At 53.5% G+C, this 12982-nt stretch overlaps 1 protein-coding gene across 1 annotated transcript in view; it reads left to right on the top strand.

Moving 5' to 3' along the window:
• GRIN2D (glutamate receptor, ionotropic, N-methyl D-aspartate 2D) overlaps positions 1 to 12982 on the top strand; it is a 35245-nt gene that overhangs the window by 6917 nt on the left and 15346 nt on the right. The window contains exons 3-10 of the mRNA XM_012643175.1: positions 396 to 1015; positions 4755 to 4869; positions 5145 to 5356; positions 5623 to 5791; positions 6371 to 6524; positions 8898 to 9023; positions 9226 to 9455; positions 10500 to 10660. Of these exons, the coding sequence (XP_012498629.1) occupies positions 396 to 1015; positions 4755 to 4869; positions 5145 to 5356; positions 5623 to 5791; positions 6371 to 6524; positions 8898 to 9023; positions 9226 to 9455; positions 10500 to 10660 (1787 nt within the window). The remainder of the gene's footprint in view (positions 1 to 395; positions 1016 to 4754; positions 4870 to 5144; positions 5357 to 5622; positions 5792 to 6370; positions 6525 to 8897; positions 9024 to 9225; positions 9456 to 10499; positions 10661 to 12982) is intronic.

Raw genomic sequence — 12982 nt, 5'->3', positions numbered from 1 at the left:
GCACTCCAGCCTGGGCAACGGAGTGAGACCTAGTCTCTAAAAAATAAAAAAATAAAAGATAAATAAAATCCAAACAGATGTTTCTGATTCAAGGTGGCTCTTATCCATGTGGTGACTCAGGGACTCAGGCTCCTTCCCTCTTGTGGCTCTGCAATCCCCTAGGACTTCAGAGTTCTCTTCTGGGGCTTCTACATTTGCCCTCAGACAGGGAAGAGAGCAAGGTTTATGGGGAAGAGTTTTAATGGGTGAGCCTGGAAGACTCAATCAGGTAGCTGAACCTAACCCCAGATCTAGCCCTGTGCCCCAGGAGGTAAAAGAGACAGGGTTAGCGAACAGCTCGCTAGGAGATGCGTCCCCACGTCAGGAGGCCTAACATCCTCCTCCCTCCCCGGCAGGAGAAGGGCTCCACCTTCCTGCAGCTGGGCTCCTCCACCGAGCAACAGCTTCAGGTCATCTTTGAGGTGCTGGAGGAGTACGACTGGACGTCCTTTGTAGCGGTGACCACGCGTGCCCCCGGCCATCGCGCCTTCCTATCCTACATAGAGGTGCTGACTGACGGCAGCCTGGTGGGCTGGGAGCACCGCGGAGCACTGACGCTGGACCCCGGGGCTGGCGAGGCCGTGCTGAGCGCCCAGCTCCGCAGCGTCAGTGCGCAGATCCGCCTGCTCTTCTGCGCTCGTGAGGAGGCCGAGCCTGTGTTCCGGGCAGCCGAGGAGGCTGGCCTCACTGGGCCTGGCTACGTCTGGTTTATGGTGGGGCCCCAGCTGGCTGGAGGCGGGGGCTCTGGGGCCCCTGGTGAGCCCCCTCTTCTGCCAGGAGGCGCCCCCCTGCCTTCTGGGCTGTTTGCAGTGCGCTCAGCTGGCTGGCGGGATGACTTGGCCCGGCGTGTGGCAGCTGGTGTGGCCGTAGTGGCCAGAGGTGCCCAGGCCCTGCTGCGTGACTATGGTTTCCTGCCTGAGCTTGGCCATGACTGTCGCGCCCAGAACCGCACCCACCGTGGGGAGAGTCTGCACAGGTGAGTGGGGCTGGGATGTGGGGAGGGGTGTGGAGGGCTTCCAGAGCCTGACTGCCTGGAGAACTCACTGGCCGAGTGGCCTCAAATGGGTGGCATCCCGTCTTCAAGCCTCAGTTTTCTTTTCTGTAAAATGGGAGTAATTAGATCTCTTTTCTGAGGTTAAATCAGGTAATTTGGAAAAAGCCCCTGAGACTCAGTGAGTGTATTAGTCTATTTCATGACTCTAAGATGCATAATTTTAATGTCTTTGAAATCAAGATGTGTCGTATAATTAATAGCTTATCGTGGTTTAATTGGAAGCACTTTTTCTTTCTTTGTGGTACATAAAAATGGCGGTACATCTTATAATAGATAGATTATGTGATCTTAGATTCTGTGAAATACCTACTTAGAATATGAGCTGAGTTTCTGTAGCAAGAAAGACTCAACCATCCAGTGGCCCAAATGAGGAAAAGTTTGTTCCTCTCTCACATAACACCCTAGAGATGAGCAGTCTCACTTGTCAGGAGGTTGCTGCTCCGTGTGACCATTCAGGGACCCAGGATCCTCCCACCCTGCTGCTCTGGCATCTCTGCGCAGTGGAAGCTGGGTCATGGTCCTGTCTGAATTGTAGCTCATGAGAACAGGGAAAGAGAGGAAATGGAGAGCAATTTTCTTTTGATTATGTGAGGCAGAAGGGCGACATCTCACACCCTATTGTTGAGAACATAGTCACACGGTTAGTGCTGATTTACTGGTTGTTTACAGTGGCGTCCATTCTGATTGGCTAGTGCCTGTGCTGTACCGATTGCTGAATATTTGAATATCGCTCCTGCTCATGGCCCGGGCGAGCTGCAAGGAAGGCTGAGAAATGTCGACCCTGGCTGGACAGCCGTGTACCCGGCTTACATGTCGTTATTTTAGAAGAGAAGAACAGAGTCTGGTGGAAAACAGCGTCTCCACCATGGGAAGCTTTGGGAGTGGGGAAACTGATGAGTTTGGTGACAGAACAGTGTGGCAGGAGAGGCCTTTAATCCTGAATGAGGATGAAGTGAGTTTGGGAGGAAGTGATGGGCAGGGAAGGAGACCTCAGAGAGGAGAATCGAGAACTGGTGAGTTGGGAATCAGGATCCCAGAACAAGAGGGCGAGAAAAGAATCCCTTGCTCATAAATACTTACTGAGCGCCCGCTAGGAACTAGGGCTCATGCTGGGCGCTGGGAACACAGGGATGAATAAGACCGTGACTTACTCTTCAAAGAGCGCAGGGTCCTGTAGGGCCGGCAGACAGGGATGGGGATAATGACGACGCTGCGTGATGCTCGCAGTAATGGAGGGAGCACGGACACTGTGGGGGCGCCAGGGAGTACTGTCTAAGCCAGGACATTTTTGGTTGCAAGGAGAGACTCATTCAAGTTTCCTTGGGGAAGAGGGGGTTTATTGGAAAGACAAACACACATAGAAATTCAGAAGTCAGGAATTGAGGCGAAGCTGGGAGCCAGCTACTCTTTCATCTTTTCATGATTCTGTCTTTCTTACTTCCTGCCCTCTCTCTGTCTCTCTGTCTGTCTTTCTCTCTCTGACTTGCCTCTCCCAGAGGCTGTTCGGTTCTTTACCCAGAATTTGTGCTCCTTCATAATTTCAACCCTTCCTGGCCACCACCCATCCCTCCAGATCTCATAGCAAAACGTCATCCCAAGAGAGAAAATGTACTAGACTTCCAAACCAGGGTACTCAAGTCACAGGTCATAGGTCAGCCTGTGGAGTCTGGAAGGTTTCTAGGAGGAGGAGATATCTGAGACCCAAAGGATTAATTGCTCATTCGTTAGTTTATTCATTGAAAAGCCCTTTATCGAAAATCTACTATATGCCAACCACTGCTTTAGTGTTCGATAAGGTCCCTGCTTTCACAGAACTTACAGTGTAATAGGGGAGAAAGGCAGTGAACAACCAAGAAAAGAAAGAAGAAAACAGCAGTAGCTGATAACTTCTGAGATGAAAATCAAACAGAGGGAGTGGGATAAGAAATGCCTAGGGGGCTTGGCTAGGTGGTCAGGAAAGGCCTTTCTGAGGAGGTGAAATTTGGAGTAAAAAATGGATGAAAAGAAGGAGCCAAGCATTGGAAGATATGAGTAAAGGGAGAGTGAACTGCAGGTTCAAAGGCCCTGGGGCTGGAACTGTCTTGTATTCTGCTTTGTGCTGCTGTAACAGAATACCATAGACTGGGTAATTTATGAGAAACAGAAGTTTATTGGCTCATAGTTCTGGAGGCTGCGATGTCCAATGTCAAAATGTCGGCATCTGGTGAGGGCCTTCTTGCTGCATCATTACATGGCAGAAGGGCAAAGAGAGAAGGGGGAAGAGGGAGGCGAGCCCACTCCCACTATAACAGCTTTAGTCCATTCATGAGGGTGCTGGAGTCCTCATGACTTAAACACCTCTTAAAGGTCCCACTTCCCAATGCTCTCACAATGGCAGTTACATTTCAACATGAGTTTTGGAGGGGACAGACACCCAACCATAGCTTGCCTGTGTGGGAGCCTGAAACGCCAGTGTGGCTGCAGCATAGAGGGCAAGGGGGATAAAGGTATGAATAGGGGACAGAGGGACATGGGGGGCCCAGCTCAGGTAGGGCCTTTAGGCCAGAAGGAGAGGTTTGGACTTGATTCCAGGAACGGTGGGGAGTTCACCAGAAATAGTATTCCAGGCAGGGGGAATAGCATGTGCAAAAGCCCAGAGGGTGCGAAAAACTTGGGCAGATTGGTGGGACCACAATAGTTGAGAGCAGATGAAGGCAGTAGAATTAGGGGCTGGAGGTGATGAGGCTGGGGAGGTGAGTGGCTCCAGGCCTTTGCCTTCAATGCCAGGTTGAGAGGCTTGGACTTCGTTCCAGGGCACTGGCTAGCCAGGGGTGGGCTCTGAGCAGGGGAGGGGTGGAATCAGTTTGGGATGTGGACAGACCCCTCGGGGGCCACTTGGGGTACAGACTGGAAGAGAGAGATGATTGGAGGCTGAAGGCCAAGCAGGAGGCTGGGGTGAGGTCCAGGAGGGCTGTGGGGAGGGAGAGGAGGAGATGGGGCACAGAGAGTCACGCGGCAGGAGGGAGGGGGCGTGGGGACCAATGGCCTGGGTGGGGGAGTGAGGGGTGAGGAAGGCAGCTGAGAGTGCCTGGGTGGTTGATGTGAGAGGCAGTCAGAGCACGGATGATGTTGCATAGAGAAGATATCCGGGAGTCCAGAGACCTCCCAGTGCTTCTTCCCAGCAGAAGGGACATTTGAGCTGAGCCTATAAGACACGTAAGAGTTGGTCAGGATGAGAAGGGGTGGTATAAGGGTTTTCCAGGCAGACAAAACTAGCACCTGCAAAGGCCTAGAGATAGGAACTCACTTGACATGTCTGAGAGATACCTTGCATTCAGTGTTGACAGAGAAATAAAAGGGTTTTTGGGAGGGAAGAATTTGAGGGTGGGAAGGGATCAGAGACAAGGCTTCGGAGGCAGGCGGGGCCAGAACACAAAGGTACTCTAGGTCCTCAACATCAAGCTGAGAGTCTGGGACCTCATCCTGGGGACATTGGCCAGCCAAGGGAAGGGTGCTGAGTAGGGAAGAGGCATATTTGTGTGTTTGAGATCTTGGAGGTGAAGGAGGAGAGATTCCAGCTGGGCGCTGGGGCTGGTCAGTAGAAAGGGGACTTTCTAAGCCTTCAGCTGCCAAGGTCCAGCTGACGTGTCCCCACATGTCCCCCTCCCTTCCTCCTGGGCAGGTACTTCATGAACATTACCTGGGATAACCGGGATTACTCCTTCAATGAGGATGGCTTCCTGGTGAACCCCTCCCTGGTGGTCATCTCCCTCACCAGAGACAGGACGTGGGAGGTGGTGAGTGGTAGCCCAGACTTCAGCCATGGGAGACGGCCTGGGCTCCTGGGTCCTGGCAGAGGAGGGGCCTGAGGTCCAGGAGTCTGAGGGACGAGGGGGCTGGGAGCCTGGACTTCCGGGTCCTGGGGAAAGACAGGTGTGAAGGAGGGAGGGGTTCCTGGGTCCTGGGGGGAGATGGTGCCTACACTCCCAGGTCTGAGGGAGGAGGGACATGGAGGCCAGGACACACTGGACGGTCCCCCCAGGAAAACTGACTCTCCTTCTCTTTGGCCAAGGTGGGCAGCTGGGAGCAGAAGACTCTCCGCCTCAAGTACCCGCTATGGTCCCGCTATGGTCGCTTCCTACAGCCAGTGGATGACACGCAGCACCTCACAGTGGCCACACTCGAGGAGAGGCCCTTTGTCATTGTGGAGCCTGCAGACCCCATCAGTGGCACTTGCATCCGAGACTCCGTCCCCTGCCGGACCCAGCTCAACCGGACCCACAGGTGACAGCCCAAGATCCAGGAGTTCCAGCTTCAAAAGCCTCCGCCCTTGAAGCCTGGTAGTCCTGGCCCCCATCCCTCTCCTGCCTTGGGACCCAGGGCCCACAAAGCCCTCCAGCTTGGCGCGCATAACTCCTTTGGGCCTCAGTTTCCCCAGAAAGGGCTAACCCTAGTTTTAGCTGCTGCCTGTCCCTTCCTCCACACCTTTGTCTCAAGGGAGAGTCTAGGGGAGGGGTCCCCAAACTCCCCAAGCCTGGTTGCTCCCGCAGCCCTCCCCTGGATGCCCCTCGCCCGGAGAAGCGGTGCTGCAAGGGCTTCTGCATCGACATTCTGAAGCGGCTGGCGCACACGATCGGCTTCAGCTACGACCTCTACCTGGTCACCAACGGCAAGCACGGGAAGAAGATCGACGGCGTCTGGAACGGCATGATCGGCGAGGTGAGGCGGGCATGGGGACGGAGGCCTAGAAGCAGGCACCCTGGGGCCGGGGCCGTGGCCAGAGGCAGGGAACGCCTGGCTCGGGGGCGGGGCGGGGACTGGGGCGGGGCGAGAGGGACACGCCTTGGGCCAGGGGACTGAGTCAGGAAGCGATGGGGCGGGGCCAGGAGGAGGACACTTTGGGGGCAGAGGAGGCGGGGCTAGGAGGGCGGAACTCCTAGGGGAAGCGGGTGGGCCCTGGAGGGTCGAGCCTGAGGCCTCAAGAGAACTTGATGGGAGCAGCAGTCGGGGGATGGGGGCTGCCTCTTCCCAATCCTGCTCCCCGTCTCTCCCCTCCACATTTCCCTGCCCCACTCTGGGTCCTCCTCATCCACCCCGCCATCCCTCTTAGCCCTTTCCCATCCAAGTACTAACCGAGCCAGACCCTGCTTAGCTTTGGACATCACATGAGATTGGGGCATTCAGGGTGGCATGGCCAAAAAGGTCCCTCTTTTTCACCCTGTCACTGGCCTCCTCCCGCGGGCTGGTCTTTGCCCGCCTGATCCAGGTCCCCTGACCCACTCCTTGCCCCCACCCCAGGTGTTCTACCAGCGTGCGGACATGGCCATTGGCTCTCTCACCATCAACGAGGAGCGCTCTGAGATCGTGGACTTCTCTGTTCCTTTCGTAGAGACGGGCATCAGCGTCATGGTGGCACGCAGCAACGGCACCGTGTCCCCCTCGGCCTTCCTGGGTGAGCTGGGGCCCTAGGACAGGGAGCCAGACCTAGGGAAAGCTGGAGCAGGCGCCCCCAACCATGCGGGCCCTGGGGTCAGGAAACCTGGGTTCAAATCCCAGTACCATCTGTACTGGCCGTTTTACTCTAGTGAAGTGACATCACTTCTGAGCCTCAGTTTCCTTATTTGTAAGATGGAAGATTGAGCTCAGGAGCCTTCTCTTGCACTGCCTTGCACCTGGTTTTGTATTCATAATATGTTCTTTTTTCTTAAAGAAAGCCCTCCGAATTGCGTAAGCCTCAGGTCCCACAAAACCCAAGTGTCTGTACCTGGGTGTGAGATGAAGAGAATAGATTAGCACAGTACCAGCACATTGCAAGCACCCAAGTCGCCCATCGGTGTTTATTAGGCACCTACTAGGTGCCAGGCCCTGGGCTCCATGCTGGGAGCACAGGTGAATGAGGCAGACACAAATTCCTGCCATCCAGGAGCTCTCAGCCTCATGGTGGGGACAGGAGATAAACCCTTAAAGAGATGCGTGGAGAAGATCACTCAGGTGGTGATAAATATCGTGAGGAACTGAGCCAGGGTGAAGAGCTAGACAGGAATAAGGCTGGTGCAGGTGTGGGTGGGCAGGAGAGGCCCTGTGAGGAGGGAAAAGCATTCCAGGCAGAGGGAACAGCAAGGGCACAGGGCCAAGGCCGGGACGTGTGCGGAGTGTGAAGCAGCTGGAAGCCTGCATGATCGGAGGGGGAGTGAGGGCAGGAGGGCTGAGAGGGAACAGGGCAGATCTTGCAGGGCCTTGGACACAACGGTAGGAAGTTTGGATTTTACTCCTGTTGCAGTGGTAAGGCTTTGACTACGGAAGGTGGCATGGGGATAGATGATCAGATTTATGGTGTCTCTGTGGAAGCAGCAGGCTCGTGAGGAGGCTACTGCAGGGGTCCATGCCAGAGAAAGGATGGGGCGTGCAACAGGAAGGCGGCAGTGGGGGTGAGACAAGTAGACAGACTCAGGGTATGGGCAGGAAGCTGCCACCAGATGGGCTGGTGTCTTCAACGTGGATTGGGTAGAGGTCCCACTTCCTGACCTGGAGAAGACAGAAGTGTACATCAGGCCAAGGGCGACAGTTCACATCAGTTCCTGCTTGCTCTCTGAAGGTCCTGGGAGGCGGGAGGGGCTGGAAGAAGAGACATCCTTCCTTTTGTTCTGTGTTCTGTATATATTTCCCTCCGCAATGCCTCCCGTGGCCTCCTCTGTGCACCGAGGTCTCTGCAGGGCCCACTGAGAAGCACCACGTGGGGTCCCTGCTCTCAGGCAGCACATAGCAGGGGAGTGACAAGGTCTTGTTTATGCCCCACCACGTTGCCCAGCAGAGGTGACAGGCATGACCTCAGATGCCGCAGTGACAGTCCAGGGTGATGACCTTGTTGTGACAGACGCAGTCCTGGCAGCTCATACTTGGCCCTGGGAGGTTGAATCACCTGGTACGAATCTCAAGGAAATGGTGATTTGGGTTTATTGTCAGTGAGCTCCCAGAGGCGACACCCAGTTATTGAATGTGAGGAGGGGGCACATGAATAGAGAGGTTGTCCGATGGACAGGTCAGGGTGGCATCTCTGGCAGGAGAGCTGAGGAGACAAGGCAGAGAGGGTTTGGCTCACGGGGTCAGCTGTGAGTTCCAGTGGCTAACGCCTGGATGCTTGGGAGAGTGATCAGGCCAGAGAGGAGAATGGGACAAGGCGGAGTGGCAGGGACTTTGTCCTGGGGGTGCTTGGGAGCCCTGGGAGGCGGGGCGGGGTCATCTCTGGGCTGTGTGGGCAACGGGCTGGCAGGGAGAGACTGGAGGTCGAGAGTCTGGGGGATGGTCAGGGGAGGAGACAGGGCCTGAGCTGTGCTGGCCGTGAGAATGGAGAGGACAGGCCCACGTAGCATCGGGGCAGGAGCACGGGGCTGGGGACTGACAAGCTGTGGCAGGTGAAAGAGACGGAGTGAGTGAGACTGGCAAATGGGGTTTGGGCCTGCGCCCGAGTGGATGGTGGGGCTCCCAAAACCGGGGGCCTAGGAGCTGGTCTGGGCTCAGCCTGGAACGTGACGAATGGAGGGATGGCCGGGGGAGGTGGAGCCTCGGGTTTGGGGCTCAGGAAACTTTGAGGAGACAGTTTATATTTGGTGGTGGAAACCACAGAAATGGCTGTGATGGCACTCTTTGAGAGACACTGCCTCCCAGGGTGCTGGGTGGGCAAACAGTGCTGTCTCGGAGGTGGGAACCACGGAAATGCACAGACAGGGCGGGGCCAGATCCGGCTGCCCTTCATTCACACATCTTTGGTCGCCCCAATCCTTCGCTTGGCTGAGCTATGACCACACACCACCCTCCTTGTCCCCAGAGCCCTACAGCCCTGCCGTGTGGGTGATGATGTTCGTCATGTGCCTCACCGTGGTCGCCGTCACTGTTTTCATCTTTGAGTACCTCAGTCCCGTGGGCTACAACCGCAGTCTGGCCACGGGCAAGCGTGAGTCCCCTTCCTCAACATCACCCTACCTAAGAGAGACTGGGCCGTGGATAGAACTGCATTTCCCAGCAGCCCCTGGGGTGGAGCTATGATCTCTTAAGGTGGCAGGGGCCCCAGGGACCACTGGGAATTGTAGTTCTTCCTGCTCCCTCCTTGAGCAGAAGGGATTTGGGGTCCATTTCCCTGTCCTGGCCCCCTGCAGGCCCTGGAGGCTCAACCTTCACCATTGGGAAATCCATCTGGCTGCTCTGGGCCCTGGTGTTCAATAACTCGGTGCCTGTGGAGAACCCCCGGGGAACCACCAGCAAAATCATGGTGCTGGTGTGGGCCTTCTTCGCCGTCATCTTCCTCGCCAGCTACACAGCCAACCTGGCCGCCTTCATGATCCAGGAGGAGTATGTGGACACCGTGTCTGGGCTCAGTGACCGCAAGGTGTGTGTGGGGGTTGGGGGGCAGCTAGGGTTGGATGTCACTGAGATCTATATATGGCAGGTCAGAGGGGATTCTTGGGGGGGCGGGCAGGAGGTCTCTTCACAAGAATTCCAGAATGGTAGAATGGAATGTTCTAGAAGGAGAAAGGATATGTTTCACCGTGAACTATTTAAATAGTACCAGGGGAACATGGTGTCCCCAAATGTTCTAGGGGCAGTCCTGCCAAATGGGATATTCTTGACGAGTGCTTCTCTCACTCAAACTGTGATGAAGGACTAATGTTTGAAACTTCTAATTCATTGGAAGCCAATGCTTTTGTAAAGGACAATAGAAATGAATACTAAAAAAGTAAAATAAGATTCAAAACCAAGACATACAAAAGTCAAACGCAAATTTTTATTTATTAGATTCGACAGACATAAAACGATTCCGTCACATTGCTTTAAATGCCCGCTCTCCACGTCTGTACTCACCTCATTGCAATCTCAGTTTGTTCAGTTGGAGGCTAAAGTGGTTAACTCACCAGGTATAGGGTTGAGAAATCAATTCGATGGGTTGCAATAAGCATATATTTTGAGTGGAATATTGTGGAATAGAATAGAAAATATGTTGGTTGCATCTTAGGTAGTAAGAGTGAGGACGGTTTTATGAAATTTTGCCCCTGACATTGAGGCAGCACACACCCATCTGCTACTTCTGTTGTTAAAATAGTTAGCTATTTCTGAATGGATTGGTAAATGGCAACTGCCCCCAACCCCTGCCATGCCAGCCCCTGCGCCAGGGACCTCCCAAGATCCAGCAAGTTAAGGTTTAACGTGTGGCACATCAGCGGCCTCTAAGAGTCTTCTCGTAACCTTTCGGATTCCTGTCTGCAGCTGTGTGTGCTGGGGGGGAGTAGAAAAGTGTTTCCTACTGTGGCGAGCAAATCCGAGAAGCACATGTGGGACTGGGGTGTCTGTCAGATGGCGGGTGTCCCCAGAATGGGACATTTGGGTCAGGATGTCCGCGGGGAGGGTGCCCTAATAACTCCCCATTCTGCCCCAGTTCCAGCGGCCCCAGGAGCAGTACCCGCCCCTGAAGTTTGGGACTGTGCCCAATGGGTCCACGGAGAAAAACATCCGCAGCAACTATCCCGACATGCACAGCTACATGGTGCGCTACAACCAGCCCCGCGTAGAGGAAGCGCTCACTCAGCTCAAGGCAGGGTCAGCGCAGACTTGGGGGCTGGGGATGGGGGCCTGCTGGGGGTCCTCAGGATGTTCAAAGATGGTGAGAGGTCAGGGTTCATCATCAGCCCCAGAGGTCAGCCCAGGGTGGAGCAGCTTGGAGGGCAGAGGTCTTTGAGGGTGGGAGTGGACTCCCCCTTCTAGAAGTAGGGTCCCTGTGATGTTTTCAGGGATGCAGTAGTTACGGATTCTGGGTCCAAACTGCCAGTGCTTAAATCCTGGCTCTGCCCCTTCTTCGCTTTGTGATCTTGAGCAAGTTACTCAACAACTCTGAACCTCTGTTTCTTGTCTGTAAAATGTGGATAACAAGAGCATCCCCATTATAATGATCACAAGGTCATTATAAGAATTAAACTGTTTAATCCATGCAAAACACTTAGAACAGTGCCTGGCACACTGTGGGTGTTTGCTGACATTATTATTTTCATTCTCATATGCTTACACCTGAACTCACTGGAATGAATACTAGGATTATGTTGTTTCTTATTTTTTTAACATCAGTTTCCAAAATCATAGGGTTAAAGTTAAGTTCAGGTCCCCAAAGTGCAGCCCAAGAATACAACAAAGCTAAGCGCAAGAACGCTGTCATTTATTTAGTCCCTCACCATGCATTTCTTTTCTTTTCTTTCTTTTTTTTTCTTCTCCAAAACAGAGTTTATTGCAAGGAATTACAATTCGGGATATTTGTTCTATGGTGGACCATATGCACATCCAAATAGGCTGAGGCAAGGGAAAGGTTTTAAAAACAAAAAATAAAAGGGCGAGTGGGGTGATTCATGGCTATAATCCCAGCATTTTGGGAGGCCAAGCTATTCGGGAGGCTGAGGCAGAGGATCCCTTGAGCCCAGGAGTTCAAGGTTACTGTGAGCTGTGACTGTGCCACTGCACTCCAGCCTGGGCAACAGAGTGAGACCCTGTCTCTAAGAAAAAAAAAAGAGAGAGAGAGAAAGCATTTATTTTCTTATCCCTGCTTTAGCCCAGGCAGTGAACAAATAGACCACAACTCCTGACCTCAGGGGGCTTAGGGTCCAGAAGTGGGAAGTGAACAACATAAACATGAAAACAGAAAAATCAGCAAGACCATTTCAGAAAGTGATGGTGAGCTAGAGCGTGGCTGGGCTGGGATATTTTCGCCAGGGTGTTCAGGGTGGGCTTCTTGAAGGAGGTGACACTGAGCAGAACCCTGAAGGAGCTGAGGGAGCTAGCCTGGTGGATTTATGGAGAAAGCTTTGCAGGCAGAGGGAACGGGTGTGCAAAGGGCCTCAGGCAGGTGTGGTGTTGGTTATTGGAGGAATAGCAGAGGTGGGTGTGGCTGAAGGAAAGAAAGCTGAGGTGAGAGGGTAGATGAGGGGAGGACATGTGGCGTGACCCCTGAGGCCGCAGTCAGGGCTGGACTTTATTCTAAGGGCAGTGAGAAGCCATGGGGAAGGGAGGCTTTAAGTAGTGAAGGGTGTGATCTGATTTCTGTTTTTAAATGCCCCGTCGCTGCCATGTGGAGAACGGATGGAGGGGGGTGTAAGCGGGACCAGTGTGGAGGCCATCATGTCATCTAGATCGCCTGCCCCAAGGCCCACCCTCTGCTCACCCCCCAAGTAGCTAGTCCTGACCAGGTCTTTGTTATCCCTCTGTCTTGATTAGAATTATTGGGCTACAAGAAAAGGAGTCCATTCAATCCGGTTTCAGTAAAATGGATGGGGCAGAAGGATACAGGGAGTCTCTCAAAACCAGCGGCAGAAAGTAAAGCTAGGCTTTGTGGAAATCTGAAAGTCATTCATTTATTTAGAAATTTTTAAAAAGCACCAACTTTGTGCCAGGTACAGTTCCTGCACTGGATAACAATAGTCAACAAAATAGGTCAGTTTCCTCGATCAGTTCGGAGTGCTTAAACAGACAGAGGTTTCTTTCTCTCTCAAAGTGAGAAGTCCAGTGCTGGCATGATAGTTTGCAGTTACCATTAAGAGGCCAGTGTGGTGGCTCTCACCTGTAATCCCAGCATTTTGGGAGGCCCAGGCACAAGGATTGCTTGAGGCAAGGAGTTCGAGATCAGCCTGGGCAACATAGCAAGACCTGGTCTCTACAAAAACATTTTTTTTTAATTAGCCAGGCACAGTGGCTCATGCCTATAATCCTAGCTACTTGGGAGGCTGAGGCAGGAGGATCTCTTGAGCCCAGGAGTTCAAGGTTGCAGTGAGCTACGATTAGTTGTGCCACTGCACTCCAGCCTGGGTGACAGACCAAGAACCCTGTCTCAAAAAAAAACAAAAAAAGATACCATTAACAATCCAAATATCTTTTCCACAT

This window comes from Propithecus coquereli, unplaced genomic scaffold (assembly GCF_000956105.1).
Source record: "Propithecus coquereli isolate 6110/MARCELLA unplaced genomic scaffold, Pcoq_1.0 Scaffold193, whole genome shotgun sequence".
NCBI classification, from domain to species: domain Eukaryota; kingdom Metazoa; phylum Chordata; class Mammalia; order Primates; family Indriidae; genus Propithecus; species Propithecus coquereli.
The sequence above is the reverse complement of the archived record's forward strand: the minus strand, read 5'-3'. Positions and strand labels throughout refer to the sequence as shown.